The sequence below is a fragment of the Talpa occidentalis genome, unplaced genomic scaffold (genome assembly GCF_014898055.3).
Source record: "Talpa occidentalis isolate TD23 unplaced genomic scaffold, MPIMG_talOcc4v2.1 talOcc4.14, whole genome shotgun sequence".
Taxonomy (NCBI): Eukaryota; Metazoa; Chordata; class Mammalia; order Eulipotyphla; family Talpidae; genus Talpa; species Talpa occidentalis.
The window spans coordinates 74,957,133-74,974,104 of record NW_023601433.1 but is presented as its reverse complement, the minus strand read 5'-3'; the positions used below and the strand labels follow the sequence as shown (position 1 = coordinate 74,974,104).

General features: G+C 50.7%; 3 protein-coding genes across 27 annotated transcripts in view; 1 reads left to right on the top strand and 2 right to left on the bottom strand.

Annotated features, from left to right (window-relative positions):
* Positions 1 to 5,832, bottom strand: part of EWSR1 (EWS RNA binding protein 1) — a 27,749-nt gene extending 21,917 nt beyond the window's left edge. For 2 of the 6 annotated variants that reach the window (XM_037510812.2, XM_037510814.2), the window contains exons 1-4: positions 5,733 to 5,832; positions 1,830 to 1,866; positions 1,640 to 1,691; positions 357 to 483 (exon numbers count right to left, since the gene is read on the bottom strand). In XM_037510812.2, coding sequence (XP_037366709.1) covers positions 357 to 483; positions 1,640 to 1,691; positions 1,830 to 1,866; positions 5,733 to 5,745 — 229 coding nt within the window. In that variant the 5' untranslated portion in view covers positions 5,746 to 5,832. Of the gene's footprint in view, positions 1 to 356; positions 484 to 1,639; positions 1,692 to 1,829; positions 1,867 to 4,184; positions 4,336 to 5,732 lie in introns of all 6 variants that reach the window. The other 4 variants (XM_037510813.2, XM_037510817.2, XM_037510816.2 and 1 more) reach the window with 3 other exon arrangements.
* On the top strand, positions 5,618 to 16,937 carry RHBDD3 (rhomboid domain containing 3). 12 transcript variants are annotated; one of them, XM_054695229.1, is made up of 8 exons: positions 5,618 to 6,225; positions 6,782 to 6,855; positions 6,965 to 7,025; positions 8,641 to 8,830; positions 9,646 to 10,029; positions 10,957 to 11,119; positions 11,203 to 11,490; positions 11,575 to 16,937. In XM_054695229.1, exons 2-8 carry the CDS (start codon positions 6,782 to 6,784, stop codon positions 11,750 to 11,752), a joined length of 1,338 nt encoding a protein of 445 aa, XP_054551204.1. In that variant the 5' UTR covers positions 5,618 to 6,225; the 3' UTR covers positions 11,753 to 16,937. The 12 variants fall into 12 exon arrangements, with proteins under 12 accessions (XP_054551204.1, XP_054551202.1, XP_037366728.1 ...); XM_054695227.1 differs by having other exon boundaries at positions 5,618 to 6,334; XM_054695228.1 differs by lacking the exon at positions 5,618 to 6,225 and adding an exon at positions 6,361 to 6,518.
* The window catches only part of EMID1 (EMI domain containing 1), a 40,901-nt gene continuing 33,864 nt past the window's right edge, over positions 9,936 to 16,972 (bottom strand). For 2 of the 9 annotated variants that reach the window (XM_037510819.2, XM_037510821.2), the window contains 2 exons: positions 16,882 to 16,945; positions 13,241 to 13,503 (listed from right to left, as the gene is read on the bottom strand). In XM_037510819.2, coding sequence (XP_037366716.1) covers positions 13,281 to 13,503; positions 16,882 to 16,945 — 287 coding nt within the window. In that variant the 3' untranslated portion in view covers positions 13,241 to 13,280. Of the gene's footprint in view, positions 13,504 to 16,881 lie in introns of those variants that run through there. The other 7 variants (XM_037510823.2, XM_054695226.1, XM_037510824.2 and 4 more) reach the window with 5 other exon arrangements.

Genomic DNA, 16,972 nt, shown 5'->3' with positions numbered 1-16,972 from the left:
TCAGTTTGATTTCTAAACAGTTCAGTTTAAGAAGGCTCATTCTTACCCAGTTCTTAGCATTAGCACAACCTTTCATAAATTCTTCATTTTGTGGTGAGGCAATTCAATATACTATATAAAATAGTTAAGAGGAAATTTTTTTTTAAATCTCCCTCGGAATCTATCCCACCCACATCCTATTCGAGATCCCTCAAGGAGAAGGGGCAGGGGAGGAGGGCAAGCGCCTCCTAATAAAAGGTCCCCAAAAGCTGAAATAAGGATCAGAATATATACTTGACAACACAAGTAACAAGGATCTTAAGCAAACATCCTTAAGAAACCTGATGTGACCCAAGTTTCTCCAAGGCAGGCCTTACCAGTGGGAGGCTGTCCGTAAGAAGTTGCATAGGCGGTCTGCCCATAGGTTGCAGTGGTCTGAGCCTGGGTATAGCTGACATCAGTGGGCTGTCCATAGGTTCCGTAACTTTGTTGCCCATATGCCTGCTCCAAAAAAATAGATGGGAGAGCTTTCATTTTAGCAATAAAATGGACTGACTTCTAAGTCTCTAAAATGGAGAACAAAAGTTAAAAAGATTAAAAAAAAAAAAGCAGCAAGTTACCACAGTTATTATGAATGCTTTTTGCCCTTATCTAATCCACCCATATTTTTCTGAACTTAAAGTTCCTGAAATAATTAGGCAAAATCTCAACTCAAACTATACAGGTTAACAAGACACTCTCAAGGGAATAAGTATATAATTGCTAGCACTTAGTGTAGCAGCTGAAAGAAATGTTAGGAAAATAAATTGAACAAAGAGAACCAAAACTGGGCTAAAATCTGTCAGATAATTTTGAATACTAAATATCCACAGAACACAAAGATTTACGAATCATTAATACCATTTAAAGAAAATGACCTGAACACTGCATTTCGCCCCAAGGTTAATGTAAAAGCACTAGCTCCTGAGTTTGGTTAACAGCAATACTTAAAATCTGGCAAGGAATGATTCCCTCCCCCATATTAGCATGATCATATTCTACATCTAATTGACCAGTTATGTGCCAAACACCATACTGTACTTCTAAAATGTCTCCATGGCCGTTATCAACAACCATTTTATGCCACGGATCATTTCAAAATTTGAGGTACGCCTAAGAGAACACCAGAAGGTTAATTACTAGCATTTGTTTGTCTAGGTTTTTAAAGACTCATGTACTGAAAAAAAGCTCAGGTGTTCCTTAGCTAAGAAGCCAAAGGAGCTGACCTCCCCCCACCTCTTACTGTGTGACCACTTGCAAATTAAAAAATTGTCTATAAACTGCAATCTTTTCCTCTGTGAAATGTTGTAACACCTTCTGCACAACTCTCATGTAATTAAGTTAAGTAAGTTCATTCATAATAAAATACAAAGACTAAGCATGCAGCAGGGCACTTAACCTAGGAAATGATAGTAGGAATTGCTAACTAGCCATACTTTTCCAATATCTTTTCACACGTTAGGTGTAAGAGCTAGCAATTCCCAGTTTGGGGATGGTTTATTTATCATGTCACTTCCACTCTCCTTAATTTTTTAAAACAGATCTCTGGTAGCTATTATTTTAATGGCTGCTAGAAATATTTCACTTGGAGATGCAGTTATATAATTATCTTAAAGATTACCTGGGTGGTCTGTGCATATCCTTGAGTGGGCTGGGCGGTATAAGCACTGTAGCTGTAAAGGAAATTAAATGCAATGATTGAATACAGAACATTCAAATCCCATTATTAAATCCTCTACAACTATAGGAAGGGCTCCATACTATCAAAAAAAACCCTCACACACTAAATTCTGTTGCAAAGACTGACTTACCCCTGCTGGGCTGCTGCTTGGCTGTAGGTACTATAATCTAGAGGAAACAAGGAGAGAAAATTGTGTGACATCAGCAGAGGAAAAGGGGGAAAGGAGTTCAGGCAGTAGAAAGACCAATTTTTTAATCTGTCTATAGGGGACAATACAGGATCAAATGAGTACCTCTTACCTCTCAACACCCAAACAAAAAAATAATTCAGTCACTTAAACTCAAAGTATGAATATACTAATGAGGTCAAGATCAGTTGATGTGGCATATTTTGAATGTTCCCATGACCACAAACTCCACTTAACAGCAGGCTGTCTTTCAAATACATAATCATCATCATAAAACTAAGAATAAGAGCAAATATTTTACCTTCATATAAAGAGAATGCATGCAACAATATCACAATGTTTAACATGAGACTGTTAAGTATCTTCGTCTCCTCAAAAACTAGTTTTTCTATCACTCCCTCACAAGTTAACAAGTTAGACTAACAATAATCCCCTGGCAGGACTGTGAAATGGAATGACAGAAAATAAGAGGACCATCATCTCAATCTAGTGTTTTAAAGGGTACGCTGACTGTAGCAGGGCTCTAACTGTAAATTAACTCAAACATTAGTTTTGTTATAAATCCCACTGAAGCACAGCATAGGGAGAATCCTGATTGGCAGAGAGAGGCATTTCATATTTGGGGGAATAATTTGATTTTAGGCAACACCGTTTTATTTTTTAAAACTCAACATGATTTCAACTTAAAAAAGAGATGCCACAATTTTTCTTCTCTTTTCTAAATAAACCGTTCCATAATTCATAATTTTCCTTCTCATTTGAAAATGCACCAGCAACAACTAAAAACTGGTCGACTGAGGTGCCTGCAAGTACTGAAAATAGAAAATAAAAAGGTTAAGAAGTTTTCACAACACTGCTGAATTAAACATATATAAATTAATTTAAAAAGTTGTGACCAATTCTTTGTTCCTCACAAGAAACACATCTTAATCTGTTATAAGACAGTACCGCCAACAGGTTCAAACAAAAGGGTCCTTTCTTTTCCAATTAGATAGTCCCTCACTGAAAGCAATGGCTGACACCTTAACTCTTCTCAGAGGGGTTCCACCCCCACTTCAAAGTCCACCTCACAACTATTTGTTAGGCTTGTGATTATTTTGCTAAATCCATTTTGGTACTGTTGCTCATCTATCTACCTTTCTACACTGCACTTGACTACTTTCCTTTAACTCAGAAGCCCGAAATATCAAACCAACCGCCCCAAAGTTATGTATAATGAGCAAGTCGATTTGTTCAAGACAATCTTACGGCATTTAAGGTTAAACCTTAAAGGGATTTTTCAATAGCAATACAAATCATGCTATCTATGTGGCAAATAAAAAGTACATGCAAATCACTTCTTCAATGTAGTATTGAAAAAATAAACACATCAATGAGACATCAGAAACTAAATAACCTACATTTTGTTGAGGCTTTGTGAGAAAAATGATTCCACATATCTGAATATAAGTTCAGCGTTTGCAATAAGACTTTTACAAAGAACAGTTATGTAAAACATAAAATTGGCAAAGCAGATATGGAACAAGGAACACTGATCTAAGAAACCAGAGGATTTAGTCCCACATTGGCTTGGTTGAGGAAAGTCGTTTACTTCATGACAATTTATGTTCACCTCTCTATAGCACACCTTATATTATTTGAAGCTATTCTATGGCTTCAAAAAATGCTAGTTATACACTGGTCAATTACTTTTAAATTGCACACCCAACTTCACTAGGGATACAAAACAGGTTGAGGAGAGAAGGGACTATGATCCAGGGAGTCCTTAGAGTGCTGGCAATGTTCTATTTCTTAAGCTGAATGGTGGTTTTGTGAGCATTTGCACTGTAATTCTTCGTTAAACTGGACATATACGTAACATGATACACACATGTATAACATACACGTGTATATTACACACATGAGAAAAACCTGCTAACATTACCCAAGATGGTGGTTTTTAGAAACTTTAGGACAGTGACTAGCCAAACTCAAAAGATTAGAACTTTAGACTACTTAAGTAGTTGGTATGGGGCAACTTTGTGGGAGCCAAAATGCATTGCTGTAAGGCCGAAAGTTATGGGCTTAAAAAAAAACCTTAATAATCTAACCTAACCTCTTCATCCTGAAAGAAAGGAATCCAAAGTCCAGATAAATTACATGACTTCCCCAAGGTCCCCCAGCCAGGTCTGCCTCTGTGTGTCTACATAAACTGTAACTGTAATTCTAATACAGTACACGATGGTTACCAGTATAAACAATTTAAGCAAAATAGACCGAAAAACTGGCATGTCCAGTCACACCAAACTTTCAACTTACACATTTTGACTCCCCAAGGAAGGCAGGAAGGGAGAACTCCCTCTTACAAAATTCAAACACTGCAGGGTAGAGGAAGGTGGAGAGGACTCTGAGGAAACCATTTCCCATCAGGATACATCTTGGGCTCAGAGTCCTCTCTTCCAGGAGCACTCTGTATCAGAAACAGCCAGTGTTTATCTGCCTGTTACTGACCACGGATGTGGAGAGTTCTTCATCTGTCCTTAAATTACTGGATTCTGGACCCTTTTCAAGTTAAAAACTCTGAAGGGCCCAGAGTCCCGTCCCCCCCCCCAACCCGCGCCTCCCCGTTCGTAAAGCCTCGAGTTAGGCCGCCTAAGAATACCCCGAAATGCAAAAAATGCCCCACCCTACCAATAACCGCAGGTTCGGGCCGGAACTAGCCGCACACAGCGGTGAAGTCTCGGCCACAGGACCCGCAGCCAGGACTACCCAAAATATCTCTTTCAAGTTCCCACCGCGGGCTTTCTTTCAAAGTCCACCACGCGCCTTCTTTTCCTATCAGTTCACGAAATAAACAAGCCTGTGGGCCTAACCCAGGGAGAAGAAACGTGCGAGACGATTGCTTAAGTATATAATTCAAATGCCCACCCGGGCCTTTTGTTTCTCTTAGGCCAACGGGGCCGAAAATTTATTCCGGTAGGGATTTCTGGCCTCGCGATCCAGGCTGGCCTTATTATACAACGGCTTTCCCTCGGCGTTTGCTGAAAAAAGAAAAAATGGCCCTGGGAAGCCGCCTAATTGCTTTTTAGGGAGGGATGGAGATGGGGTTAATAATAGTAAAAACCAAAGAGCCAGAGGAAGCAGCCGACTGGGAATCAAAAGGGGACGCGTACATTCCGTCCAAAGCCCACTCGGGCAGAAGTTCGGCTCTGGGCGGGAACCCGCCGAGGGGGCAGCTCCGAGGCACGGACGCCCGGGCCTAACAGGCCGTAAGAATGACGGGGCTCCCGTTCATAGGTCGGCGCCCCTCGGCTCGCTAATCTGCGATGTCTACTCTGGCTCTTTTATTTGCTTTTTTCCCCTCGGAATTCTCCGTCAGGCCGTCGCCTTGGGCGAACCGCCTCCCTGGAAATGGGGGAGGGGAGATTCACAGGGGCTCTGGGCCCGCCGCTCTCGAGCAGCCGCTGCCGGCTCTAATCCCCCCCCCCACCTCCGGTTTCTGGGTGTCGGACTCGAGACCTGGCAAAACCCCCTCTTCACGCGGGGCCCGGGAGGCCGTACGCCCCGCCCACGTGGCGGGCGGCCCGGAGCGCGGGACCCGGCGGCCGCCACACAATGGAGGACTCGGCCGGCCCCGCGCGCCCCCGCCGCCGCGAGCCCCCCGCGCGCCGGAAGGTTCCAGAACCGGTCTGCCCGGTGGGGGGAGGGGAGGGGAACGCGGGCCCTCGAACTCGTCGGGCCGCAGCGGGTACCTCACACCCTTCTCAGCAACTCCACTCAGTCGCCCCGACCACCCCCTGAGACAAGCGACCCCCGGTTTGGGTGTCCCGGCCGTCGCCGACGCGACCGCAGTTCCACCACACTCACCCGTGGACGCCATTTTCTCTCCTTCCTTCTCGTTCTCTCAACGTCCGTCTCCCTCTCGCTTGCCTTCTAGGCGCCGCACTGCGCAGGCGCGAAGCCCACAACCTCGGGCGCTACCATCCGCCCAGGCCACGGGGGTGGGGGGCAAGAAGGATGAACCACAGCTTTCTCGTCTTTTCCGCCCACAACACTTGTCTGATTCTCTCTAAAGAGCCTCGGACGTGCCGCGCGGCTCAAAATAGCACCGAAGAGGCCGGAGCGCCCGGCAACCGGGTGTCCGTGTCAAGCCGGAGTGACCGTCCGCACGAGGCCAAGTGAGGAATGGTTACGTCCGCCGACTCCAGGGACCGTCTCTGAAGAGCCTGCCTTGGAGGGAAACGGAGGCCGGCGAAAGGACTGGGGGAAGGGATCGGGGCCTAGAACAACTGCTGACTAATCCGCCGCCGGCGGGGAAGAGGGGTGCGTGCTGGCCGGTCAGCCGGAGTCACGCGCCCGAGTACGTGCAGAATGAGTTCGGGGCGCTCAGACCTCGGCGGGAAACTAGAGTCCCGACTTCCAGCCGGGGGCCCCCGCCGGGCCTTCCGGGGGCGGGTGCGCGCTCCGCAGTGAGTACCCTGGGAGCTCGGCCCGGGCCAGCGGGGGAGGGGCGAGCCGGCCGGAGGCCTCGAACTCGGCGCCTGGCCCCGAGGTTCCCCCAGTAACGGTCCGGGTGGAGAAGGCCTTTTAATAATTCTTCATCCAATAACCTTGTTTTTACAGAAGGGGAAACTGAGGCCCAAAGAATTTGGGGTACTTTTGTTACCTCTGCAGCTTCTTCTCCCCCTGCCCAGCTCCACCCTCCATTTGTGGGGCAGGGAACCTGGATCCTCCCCCTTTCCTGGGGACCACCCTGTTACACTTTTCCTAAAGTCACTAAGCTGAGTCCAACCCACACCCTGACACCCCTACTTTCTCCACCACCTGGAAGACTTTCCCCATCCTAGTCTTCCCCTTCTGTCCTGGCTTCCTAGTAAGGTAGGCAGGGTGTGATGATTCATTACCCCATTTTATAGATGACGAGACTGAGGCCCAGAGGGTTCAAGTTGCAGTCTGTCCGGCCATGGGCAAATCCTTCACCCTTGCTAAGGTACCCAGGGGAAGGAATGGTTGGGAGGGTGCAGGAGGAGGCTTGACTCTGGGTAAGGCTGGTACCTGTCTGTCTGCCTTCCTGGAATCAACCCAGTCTCCCTGGGCAGTTTCCTAGGCCCAAGAGTGGCAAGACTCACATCAATTTTCTCATTGGAACTTGGAGCCAAGGTAGTGTACTTTAGCGAACACTTTTAAAGCACCAGTTATGTGTTGCCAGCACCCTGGGGAACTTGGGAATGAGGGTGAAGAGTGCCCTGACCTCTTTCCCAGCTCAGACCACTTGCCTAGGAGAAAGAGTACACATGCTCAAAAAAAATAGGAAAACAACCATGATGTGGGGGGACTAGAGAAATGGAAGGGGACATCTGAAGTAGGTTTTAAGTGGTGAGTAGGAGTTTACCTGTTGGGGGAATTGGAGGGAAGGATGTTGTAGATAGAGAAGCTTTCATCATTTTTCCTGCAGGAAACTACCTATCCTGCAGGATAGGTTTTCATACCTTGACAAGGGAGCAGATGAGGCATTCTTCATGGCGCTCTGCACCCTGCTTCCAGCCCTGTGAAATCAGCTCAGTGGGAGTCCTGGAACAGACAGGCCTGCACTGGTGAGGGAATTCCAGAAGGGCTGGGGAGAGGCTGGACAGCTTTGTCTTATGGACAAGGGAACAAGCACATTTGAGTGTGGAATAGCTAGGCTGAAGCAGCTGCCCCCCACTGTTAAAGTCTCCTCTTTTTTAAAAGATTTATTTATGCATAGAACTGGGGTGTAGGTCAGAGGTTCGGAGTAGGGAGGTGGTGAGAGAATTCATCAGAGACATAATGGGGAGCAGAACAGGCAGATTTGCTGAAATACACTGCTAAGGGGAGCAGTCGGTGTGACAGGAGAGGTCTGCTGTGCCGTATGTGGGTCAGCTCCCTGGCAGGGGATCGAACTCAGGCTGCAGTGGTGAGAGCATGTTAGCGCTGAAACTTAACCCCTTGCCACCAGGGAGGCCCCGTGAAGTCTCCTCTTGTTGGGCCACCTGGTGGCCCAACAATTAGCCAGGCTGGCTAATTTATTGAGTAGGAGCTTGGGACTGGACCCTGCTTTTACCCATTCCTTTTTCTCATCCTATGAGATATTTTTAACCCCCATTTTACACATGATGGAGAGACTCAGAAGTTGGGAAACTTGCCCAGGGATATACAGCAGGGAGTAGGTACTGCAAACTTCCTGTGAAAAGAGCTAGGGCCAGAGATGCTGTGGTCAGGGCTGGAGGAACGGGTTGTCTCAGTTGGCTGTCACTTTGTCTATGCTCGTGGTGTGGGACTCCTCCTTTTAGCTCTTTAACCTTTCTGCTCCTCCCACTCCCCAATTTGCTTGCACATTGGCCTCATCCCTCTGGGTCATCTAGAAAAGGGGAAGGTGGCTAGCCTATAGCCCCAAGAAAGAGGGAGACTGAGGAAAACTAAAGAAAGCCCTGAGTTTGCCCTGGGGGTTTGCACGCCTGTCTTTTGGGAGTCCAGGGCCTCAGTTCAACTTTCCCGGTCCTATACCTCCCTGCCCAGGCACCTAGTCAGGACCTATCAGCACTCAGCCCTTTTGACCTGGCACCTGCTTGTCCTCAGATGTAAGTAGATGGGATGGCTAAGAATATGGTTAGGATCTGAGCAATCTGATTCTGGGTCTCCCTCTGCAGCCTCAGTTTCTCTTTCTATAAAATAGGGCTGTTGTTAGGGTAGTTGAAAGGAAGTCAGATTAAAAAAAAAAGCAATGACAACTGTTACTGTTTTCCTTTACCCCTAGCACACAGCCCCAAGAGCACCCGTGACCACCTTCAGCCAAGCTATGCATGCCAGAGACCACCCTGGCCTACTGTGCCCGGCACTACCTTTTGCCTCTTCAGTCCTGATGCTGCTGATGAGTAGCCTGTGGCTGATAGGGGCAGGCCCCAGCCTTGCCCTGGCCCCGGAGCTGCTGCTGGACCCCTGGCAGGGTGAGGGTTGGCCCATGGGCCTTGAAAGAAGCAGACTTGCTGTAGCACCTGAAATCAGTTGGTAGGAGTGGCAACTGTACAACAGTTAAGAAGGAATAGGGCCCGGTGTGTCCTGGGGAAGGTTGGCCTTAAAAAAGTGCATGGCTGACTCATCCACAGCTAAGAAGGAAGGCCAGCAGACCCAGCTAGAGGGGCTAGAGAGGTGGAGTCTGTGAGTAGGACTTTTTTCAGATGACTTCCCTTTCTGATGGCTTTTCCTTGAAATAGGCTTTTAGCTAAGCACATGAATAGGGAGAAGGTATGGGTTTGAGAAATGACCCTGGCTGAGCACTTATTTTCCAATAATAACAGCAGCTCTCATTTAATTTGAGGAATCACTTGAGGCTCACCTCAGAGAGGTTAAGTGACTCATCCAAGGTCACACAGCTTTTGGGTGGAGATGGTGGGGAACTGAGTGGCCCTAAAACTGAAGCAAGCCGTCTCATCAGAACGTGTATTCTCAACAGGGCATACAGGATTCAGTGAGTATGCAAAGCACCTTCATAAGACATAGTGGGTGCTCAATAGCTGGTTACTCTTGAGAAGACTGAGTGGTGGGTCCAGTTATTTCTGTTTCATATAGCAGAAGAGCAGTCTCAGTGGTTGGAAGCTCTGGGTCCTCTCCACTAGTGCTGCCAGTGGTTCGAGTCCGGCTTCTGAAAGGGAATGCTGGCTTAGCAGGGCAAGGCAGAGGGGGGCTCCCAGCCTTGCACACATAGGTCAGCCTTGGGGGTTGGGGCCACTAACCTGGCACATAAACCCCTTCTTTCTCCCAGTGCACCGGCTACTGACCCATGCCCTGGGTCACACGGCCCTACCAGGCCTACTCCTGAGTCTGCTGCTCCTGCCTACACTGGGCTGGCGGCAGGAGTGTCACCTGGGCACGCTGAGGTTCCTGCATGCCTCTGCCCTGCTCGCCTTGGCCACTGGGCTGATGGCTATGCTGTTGGCAGGCCTTGGGGCATCCAGCGCAGCTGGTGGCTGTGGATACATGCCTGTCCACCTGGCCATGTTGGCGGGGCAAAGTAACTGCCCTAGACAGCCCCATGGGGTACTGCCACCATGGCTGCTGCCGTGGCTGCTGCTCGCCCTGACACCGCTGCTCAGCTCTGAGCCACCCTTCCTGCAGCTCTTCTGTGGCCTCCTTTCTGGCTTGGCCTGTATCCTTTGCCTGGGCCCAAGGCCCACGTGGATGGGTTATATGTCTGGGTCGTAGGGTGCCTAGGAAGGAAGTGGACCAAGGGGTCAGGCTAACAATGTTGGAAAGCTGTGTACTCACCTTCCAGGAGCAGCGCGGAGTCCTCTCTGACCAGACTGTGGGCTGGAGACTGGGGACTCGGCAGATGGAGGTGCCACATACAAATTAAAGGAGGCCTGGTTGGTGGCCCAAGGAGGCACCTAACCTGGACCTCTCCAATGGAGGTCGTGTCTGAGCTGAGATGTGTAGGATGAGGGGTTCAGGTAAAGAGAAGTAAAAAAGGTGAATGGGCCACACTGGTTACCAAGTGCAAAGGCCAGGGGTGAGAGTGAACCTGGGGTCCTCTGGGCACTGAAAAGGGGTAACCTGGGGCTGGTGGCACAGGCGTATTAAGCATAGGCTCTTGCTCCAAGATGCTTAATGTCTGTTGAAGAGAATAATGCAGTTGGAGAGAACAGTGGGCACAAGATGACTCACTGGACTTACATAGGATTGGGGACACAGCTGCCCAGGTAGCATATCACCCTGGCTGAGAGCACTAGAGAGGGGTATCAGTGGGCCCTGTCAGGAGTTCCTAAGCCACAGAACCTGAGCAGCTCACAGGGCTCTGGGAGGAGTGGGGCAGAGGGTGGCAACAGGATGAGACAGGTTTTGGGGTGAGGCACATCCAGTTCCAGCTTTTACTGTCTGAGTAGCTTCAGGCAGGTCCCTTTTCCTGTGAGCCTCTGCTGCTGCAGATTAGGGTGATGACACATCCCTTGCAGGGCCTTAGCGAGGAGACATTAGGGAATGCTCATCTCATGCTTGGTAAAGGGCCAGCCATACAGTGTGAGTTAACCCTGGCTGGTTTTGGTTTTCCTTGACCAGCCGCCCTGTCCTGGGCAGACAGATGCAGCTGGGGCCTTCTGGTGGCTGGAGCCCTCGGAGCAGCGGCTGCAGGTGCTACAAGAGGGCATCTTCTGCAGGACCCTGGCCGGATGGTGGCCACTCAGGTTCCTTCCCACCCCAGGAAGCCTGGCTGAGCTGCCTGTCACCCATCCTGCCGCAGTGAGGTGAGGGCAGTGCCAAGCATACTGGCCCTGGTGGTGGAAGCTGTGGCAGTGGCTGGCAGTCATGCCTTCTTCTGCCCCTCTAGGCCGCCTACCCTTGGACCTCCTAACATGGCCTCCTCTAGCCTCTGGTCCCAAGGAGGAGGTTCAGCCCCATACCCACCAGGTCTGGAACCTGTGCAGCACACCTGGGAGGGCTCATCAGAGCTGGGCCTGGCCTGGGCCGGGCCCAGCTTCCCCCCAGGGACCCCTCTGTGGGCAGCCTTGGATGACCAGATGCTACAAGAAGGGATCCAAGCCTCACTCCTTGAGGGGCCTGCGCAGGGACTGGAAAGCCCACTATGGCTGCCTAAGTCTTCGGTTTCCTCTCTGCGGTAAGGTGGGGTGGGCAGGAGTGGGGTACCCTGGTGTGAGGGCTGGAGATGACCTTCATACTTCCTCCCTGTCTCATCTCACAGGCTGCAGCAGCTGGAGCGCATGGGCTTCCCCACAGAGCAGGCAGTGGTGGCACTGGCAGCCACAGGTCGTGTGGAAGGCGCTGTGACACTGCTGGTTGGGGGGCAGGTGGGCGCTGAGACCTTGGTGACTGAAGGGAAGGGTGGATCTGCCCATCCCGAGGGTCCTGGACCCCCCTAGCACTGGCAGATCCTTAGGGACAAAAGGCCTGACCTGCAGGTGTATAGCCAAGCCCCTGCCCTGTCTCCTGAGAGACCCCCTGGGGTGCAGGGGGACCTCTGGAGGAGCAGGAGAGGACCCTTCAGCAGCCCACTCTGGTACTATTAAGAATAAAAAACAATTCACTTTTCAACCTGGACCTCCTTGGGGCAGCAGTTGTTTCTGACTCTTCTGTGTTGGCATCAGAGGGATGAGTGAGCAGTGAACAGTTCACCAACTGCGGGAGAGCAGCTTCCTGACATCCAGAGACATGATGTCACTGTCCCCACACCTCCTACAAGAAGCTGAGCCCTCCACCGCGGAGTGTTTGCTGGGCTGGACCCTCTTGCCAAGGCTCCTTCTTCGTTGCTGTTTCCCAGCACTGCTGGGTCCCCTGGGCAGGAAGCAATGGGCGGGAGTGCAGTGGGGGAGCTTCCTCAGCTTTGAAGCAGCAGCTCCTCCTTCCTGGCCCCCTCTCTGTTCTTGCCCCCTGCCCAGGGAGGGGAGGTAGACTGGAGCCAGGAGGGCAGAGGGGGTGGGGGGTTGAAGAAGCTGGACTTTGAAGGGTGGAGCAGGGAGCCTCATGTCCTGGAGCAGTCTGCACTCTGGGCTTCTGTGGGGGCTGTATCCCAGCCAGGGCCACAGTGGAGGGGCCACAGCCAGCCACCTTGCCACTTACGTTGTCACTGGTTGGGGGCCAGAAACACACTAGAAAATCTGAGTCACGCCATCAGTTTCCTTTTATAGGTGAGAAGGAAGCTGCCCCAAGTTCTGGCAGCTCCTTGCTCCCCGGCTGACTTTATTTGAGGATAGGGACTCAAGCTGCAGCCATTGGTGGACACCTGGCAAGGGGGAGTCTAGTCTCTGTTCTCACCCATGGCCCAGCTGCTCAGGGGACTCCTGGCGCCCTCAGCCTGTGCAGGCCAGCCTATTGCCCAGCTTTGCAGGTGGGCAATGAAGGCCACTAAAAGGGAAAAAGCTCCTAACCCTGCCCAGCTGTCCCCATTTAAGCATACACGGAGACCAGGCTGGGGGCCTTTATTGGCCGGTACATGTTTATCTCCTGGTGTCACACACTTTTGTGGGAACAGGTGGCTCCTCTCCCACTCAGGACATGGGAGGGGCAAGGGACTCGGGATAGAACTGAGGCAAGGAGTCTTTGCAGGTCAGGTCAGATCAGGCAGCTTGACTTTAGGGTCAGGGACCCAGCACCAGAAAATGAGAAGAGAAGGGGAGGTCATTATCCCTGCACATGCTGAAAGTGGTGGAGCAGAATCCCTCTGCTTTGAGGACCAGGATCCTACCTGCACTCCCTCCCTGCAGGCCTGCCTCACTGCATTTCACAGAGGGAAACAGGCCCAGCGCCGTAAGCAAGGCCTTAGGCCTCTCCCTCCCTCTCAGGCGTCAGTCCATGATCTCCCTCATATGAGGCAGGAGCAGATGCGTCCAGGATGCCAGAACCAATCTGTTTACCCCACAGGCCTAGATGGCAGAAGGGACCCTGAGGAGATTAATAAATAGGGATGGGCAGTCCTGGGAGGCAGCTGGCCAAGTTCAGGCTGGGCATGGAAGCTTGGCCTGGCCCACCCTGAGGGGCCACCACCACCCTCAGCCTCTCTCGTGGTGGCTCCTGGGGGCCACAATCCGGTAGTTGGCTGTGTGTCTTCCCCTCTTGCCCCGCAGGAGGCTGGGGGTGTCTGTGCTGGCAGGGCCTGTCCCCGACCCTTCTGGTTCTGCCGGAAGGAAGGAGAGAAAACTGGGTTAGCGAGGTCTATGTATGGTGGCCACCTCCCGTTGGCCCTTTGGGGAGTGGGGGTCTGCCCTGGAGTCCGGAAGGCAGAGCTGTGAGAAAGAAGGGGGTTGTCTGCAAGCTGGTTAGTGCACCCCTCCACAAGTTATCAGCCCCCAACCCAATGAGAGTACTCAGGGCCTCTATTTGATTTTCTGCCAAGTGAGGATAAATAAACCCATCATGTTTCTGAAGTTCTTAGAATGTAGTGAATGTCCCATAAAAGTACCGTTCTTTTTTTCTTTTCCACATTTTGGGATGGAGGTGTGTCCTGAACCATTCCCATTTCATAGTCAGGAAAACTAAGATGAGGGAGAGAGGAATTTTTCTTCCTCCTGCCTTGGGTTAGGCCATCTATATAGTGGGGAAGGGTTTAGTCTGGCTCTGCCACTGACCTGTGTGGCTTTGGGCAAGTTAACATTCTGTGAGGACCTCAGTTGTCTCATCTCTAAAACCAGAGGCACAGTTCTAGACACACTCTAAGGTCCTGGCCAAATCCAATACTTATTGAAGTCAGTTCCAATTTGGCTGTGGTGAGATAAGCCCCTGAAAATAAGTTGACCCACAATGGTGAAACTGAATAAATGGCATTCTTACATCTGGAAAACTCCTATGCATCCTTCAAAACCCAATTAGAACTTCTAAGAATCTGTCTATGACTATCCCCCCAATCCTTCTCAAAGTTAAAATGAGCAGGTCAGGCAGGTCAGAAGGATGGGTTGTTTTCTAGAGGAAGAAGATGGGTTGTTTCACAGGATGGATATCTTAGCTGAGCCTCCAAAACCATATTCACAGGATAGATGCACAGATTCTAGTAAAGTGCCATCTTCCCCTGCGGGCACAGCCAGGGGAATAGGCTATACTTCATTTTCATAATTGTCCAGTGTCCTGACCCCGTGTGCCATAGCCCCCTGGGCACCTCCGGGCTGTGATTCTAGGACAGCCCAGACATGTGTGGTCAGTCAAGGGATATTTCTTTGCCCTAAATCAGGAAGTAGGGGAGTGGAAGAGGAGGGTGGCATAGAGCAGGAGCTCCAGCATCACTGAGGGCCAGATGCTGGGCCCACCATGTCCCGGTTATAAGGCCTCAGGCAAGTCACAGAACCTCTGAGCCTCATCTGGAACATGAAGATAATACTATGTCACACACTTGCAGTAAGTTTTTAAGATGACCAGCAGTAGAAAGTGGTTTTCGTAGAAACTACTACTAGATGATTATTACGGTCACTGAATTGGTGTGCTTTCAACCCAGGCTTGTAGGTCTGTCCATCATAAGTCAGTCATGAGGTGCTGTTCTGACATGATCAGATTTGGGGCCTGGGTTTCTCTGGGTACCCTGAGTGCCTGGCTGAGTGGGTATGTCAGTGAACCTTTGTTTATGGAGCCAAAAGCACTATCACTTTATAGAGGGCAGATCTAAATTTAGGGTAGATTCCCGGCCTGACTGCTACTATGCCTCTGGCCCTGAGGGAAACATGTGAGCCCTCTGAACCTCTCTATCTTCCTCAGTAAAATGGGCATGGTATTGCCCACCTAGCAAGCTTGTTGTAAGGACTGGGGATGATCAATGTAAATCCCCCAGCCCAGATGGGCCAGATGTGTGGCAGTTTGGCAGCTGTTACTGTTATCATCATTATTGACTATGACCAAATATGAGCCCCTGCTGGGTCTTTAGTTTGTACTTGCTGTGTATGATGGGCCAGTGAAGAAAGTTCTATTTCCTTTTTTGCTATCCTCTTTACCCCCCAAGGACCCATAATCCCAGCAGGCTTGCGGGGCCTTCCCAGGTGACTGGCTCTTCCTCCTTGGGGTGCCAGAGACAGAGCCAGCTGGTGGGGCAGAGATCCAAGGCCAGGCATGTGTCTCTTCTGGCTTCTGCCCAAATCCTCTTGAGAGAGGTGGGGCATGACTGAAAAGGTATGCCGAGAGCCTGGGATTTGGTCCGTGGTCCACCCTTGTGAGTGGGGAGGTGGTCTGGTTGATGGTCACTGGTGTTACTGTACATTAGAGAAGCCAGGTGGCATGGTGGGAGGAATTTTGGAAGCGAACCACACACATGCCTTCCACCCTCCAGGCCTTTACCCCTGCAGTTCTGTTCATCAGGGTTGCCCTTCCCACCCGCCCTTCCTGACACACTCAAGTATCTTCCATGACCCATGCAGTGTCCCGTCTTTTGGGAAGTCTTCTTTACCCCACAGTGAGAAGTGACTGCTCCTCACCTACACTCTTTGGTGCTCCTGTACCCCAAGGCCTTCATCTCTATGAGTATTGAATATGCCACTCATCGGGCAGCTCCCCAAACTAGGTTCTCTTGGGATCTGCCCCAGTACCTGCCCAGACCTGGCACTCGGTCTATATTGCAGCTTTGCTGAATGAAGGAGGCCTGCCTCTCAACGGGGCCCGCCTTCCAGTGTGGGGCCTCGGTCTCCCCAGATGTAAAATAGACAGGAAGTTGGACATGATGTCCACGGCCTGTGTATACTGATGCACTAGGACTGGGCTGTGGGATGGAGCAGCTGTAGGTGGGAAAAGTGTGGCTGTTGCAGCCTCTTATTGGGTAGGTGAGAAAAAGGGCTCAGCCCTAAGGGCAGCCAATCCCTTCCTTTCCCCAGGGCCAGTCACAGGCTCCAGTTGAATGGGGGGGAGACCTCCTTAGTCTCACCATGATGATGCAGGCACAGAGACAGTACTTCCCACTTGGTGTTAATCTTCCTAAGGCCCCCCGCCCCCAACCACCGCAACCTGCCTTTGAGGACATTCTCACACTGGGCCTAGATCCACTAGTCTTAGATCTTACTCCACAGCAACCTCATAGACAGTCCCTTAGGTTCTTTTTGACCTCTTGGCTTTTGCTCAGGATGTTCATCTGCCTCTTCTCTCACCCCTAGTCCTTGCTCTTCAGGTCTCTACTTAGGGAACACCACTTCCAGGAAGCTTTCCCTGAGACGTCCTCCTTCATCTTCCTGCCTGGGTCAGGTGCACTTCTATGCTCTCATGGTTGCCTATCTCACCTAGGATTTAAAAGCCAGTGGTTCCCCTAGTACCCCCATATTCTCAACTCCATGAGAGTAGGACTATGTCTGTTTTATCTATTGGAGGTTATATAGCCAGCAAGGGGCCTGGCACGGAAAGGAGCACATTCATTCAAGAACTAGTTATCAGAGCCTTCTCTGTGCCAGGCACTGTCTACTGGCAAATGGAAAGACAGAGAAGGAGGAGTCCCTGGCCTGGGGCCAGCATTGGGAGGCACTGTCTGTATCCCCAGGCCCTTCCCAGGCCCTTTCTGAAAGGGGCTGCCCCTGCCTGCCCACCCTGCCATTACCTGGCCAGATGATGGCTTCCAGCAGGGTGACCCGTCTGGCCAGGAGCTCCAGCTGAGCCTGCTGCTGCAGAAAGCTCTGTAAGCTAGGAGC

Excerpts from the sequence above, each read along its gene's own strand:
- RHBDD3 (XM_054695229.1), top strand. The coding sequence starts at position 6,782 with ATGACGAGACTGAGGCCCAGAGGGTTCAAGTTGCAGTCTGTCCGGCCA. Across the intron at positions 6,856-6,964 it reads AATCCTTCACCCTTGCTAAG|TTTCCTAGGCCCAAGAGTGG; the intron begins GTACCCAGGGGA and ends CTCCCTGGGCAG. Across the intron at positions 7,026-8,640 it reads CATTGGAACTTGGAGCCAAG|CACACAGCCCCAAGAGCACC; the intron begins GTAGTGTACTTT and ends CTTTACCCCTAG.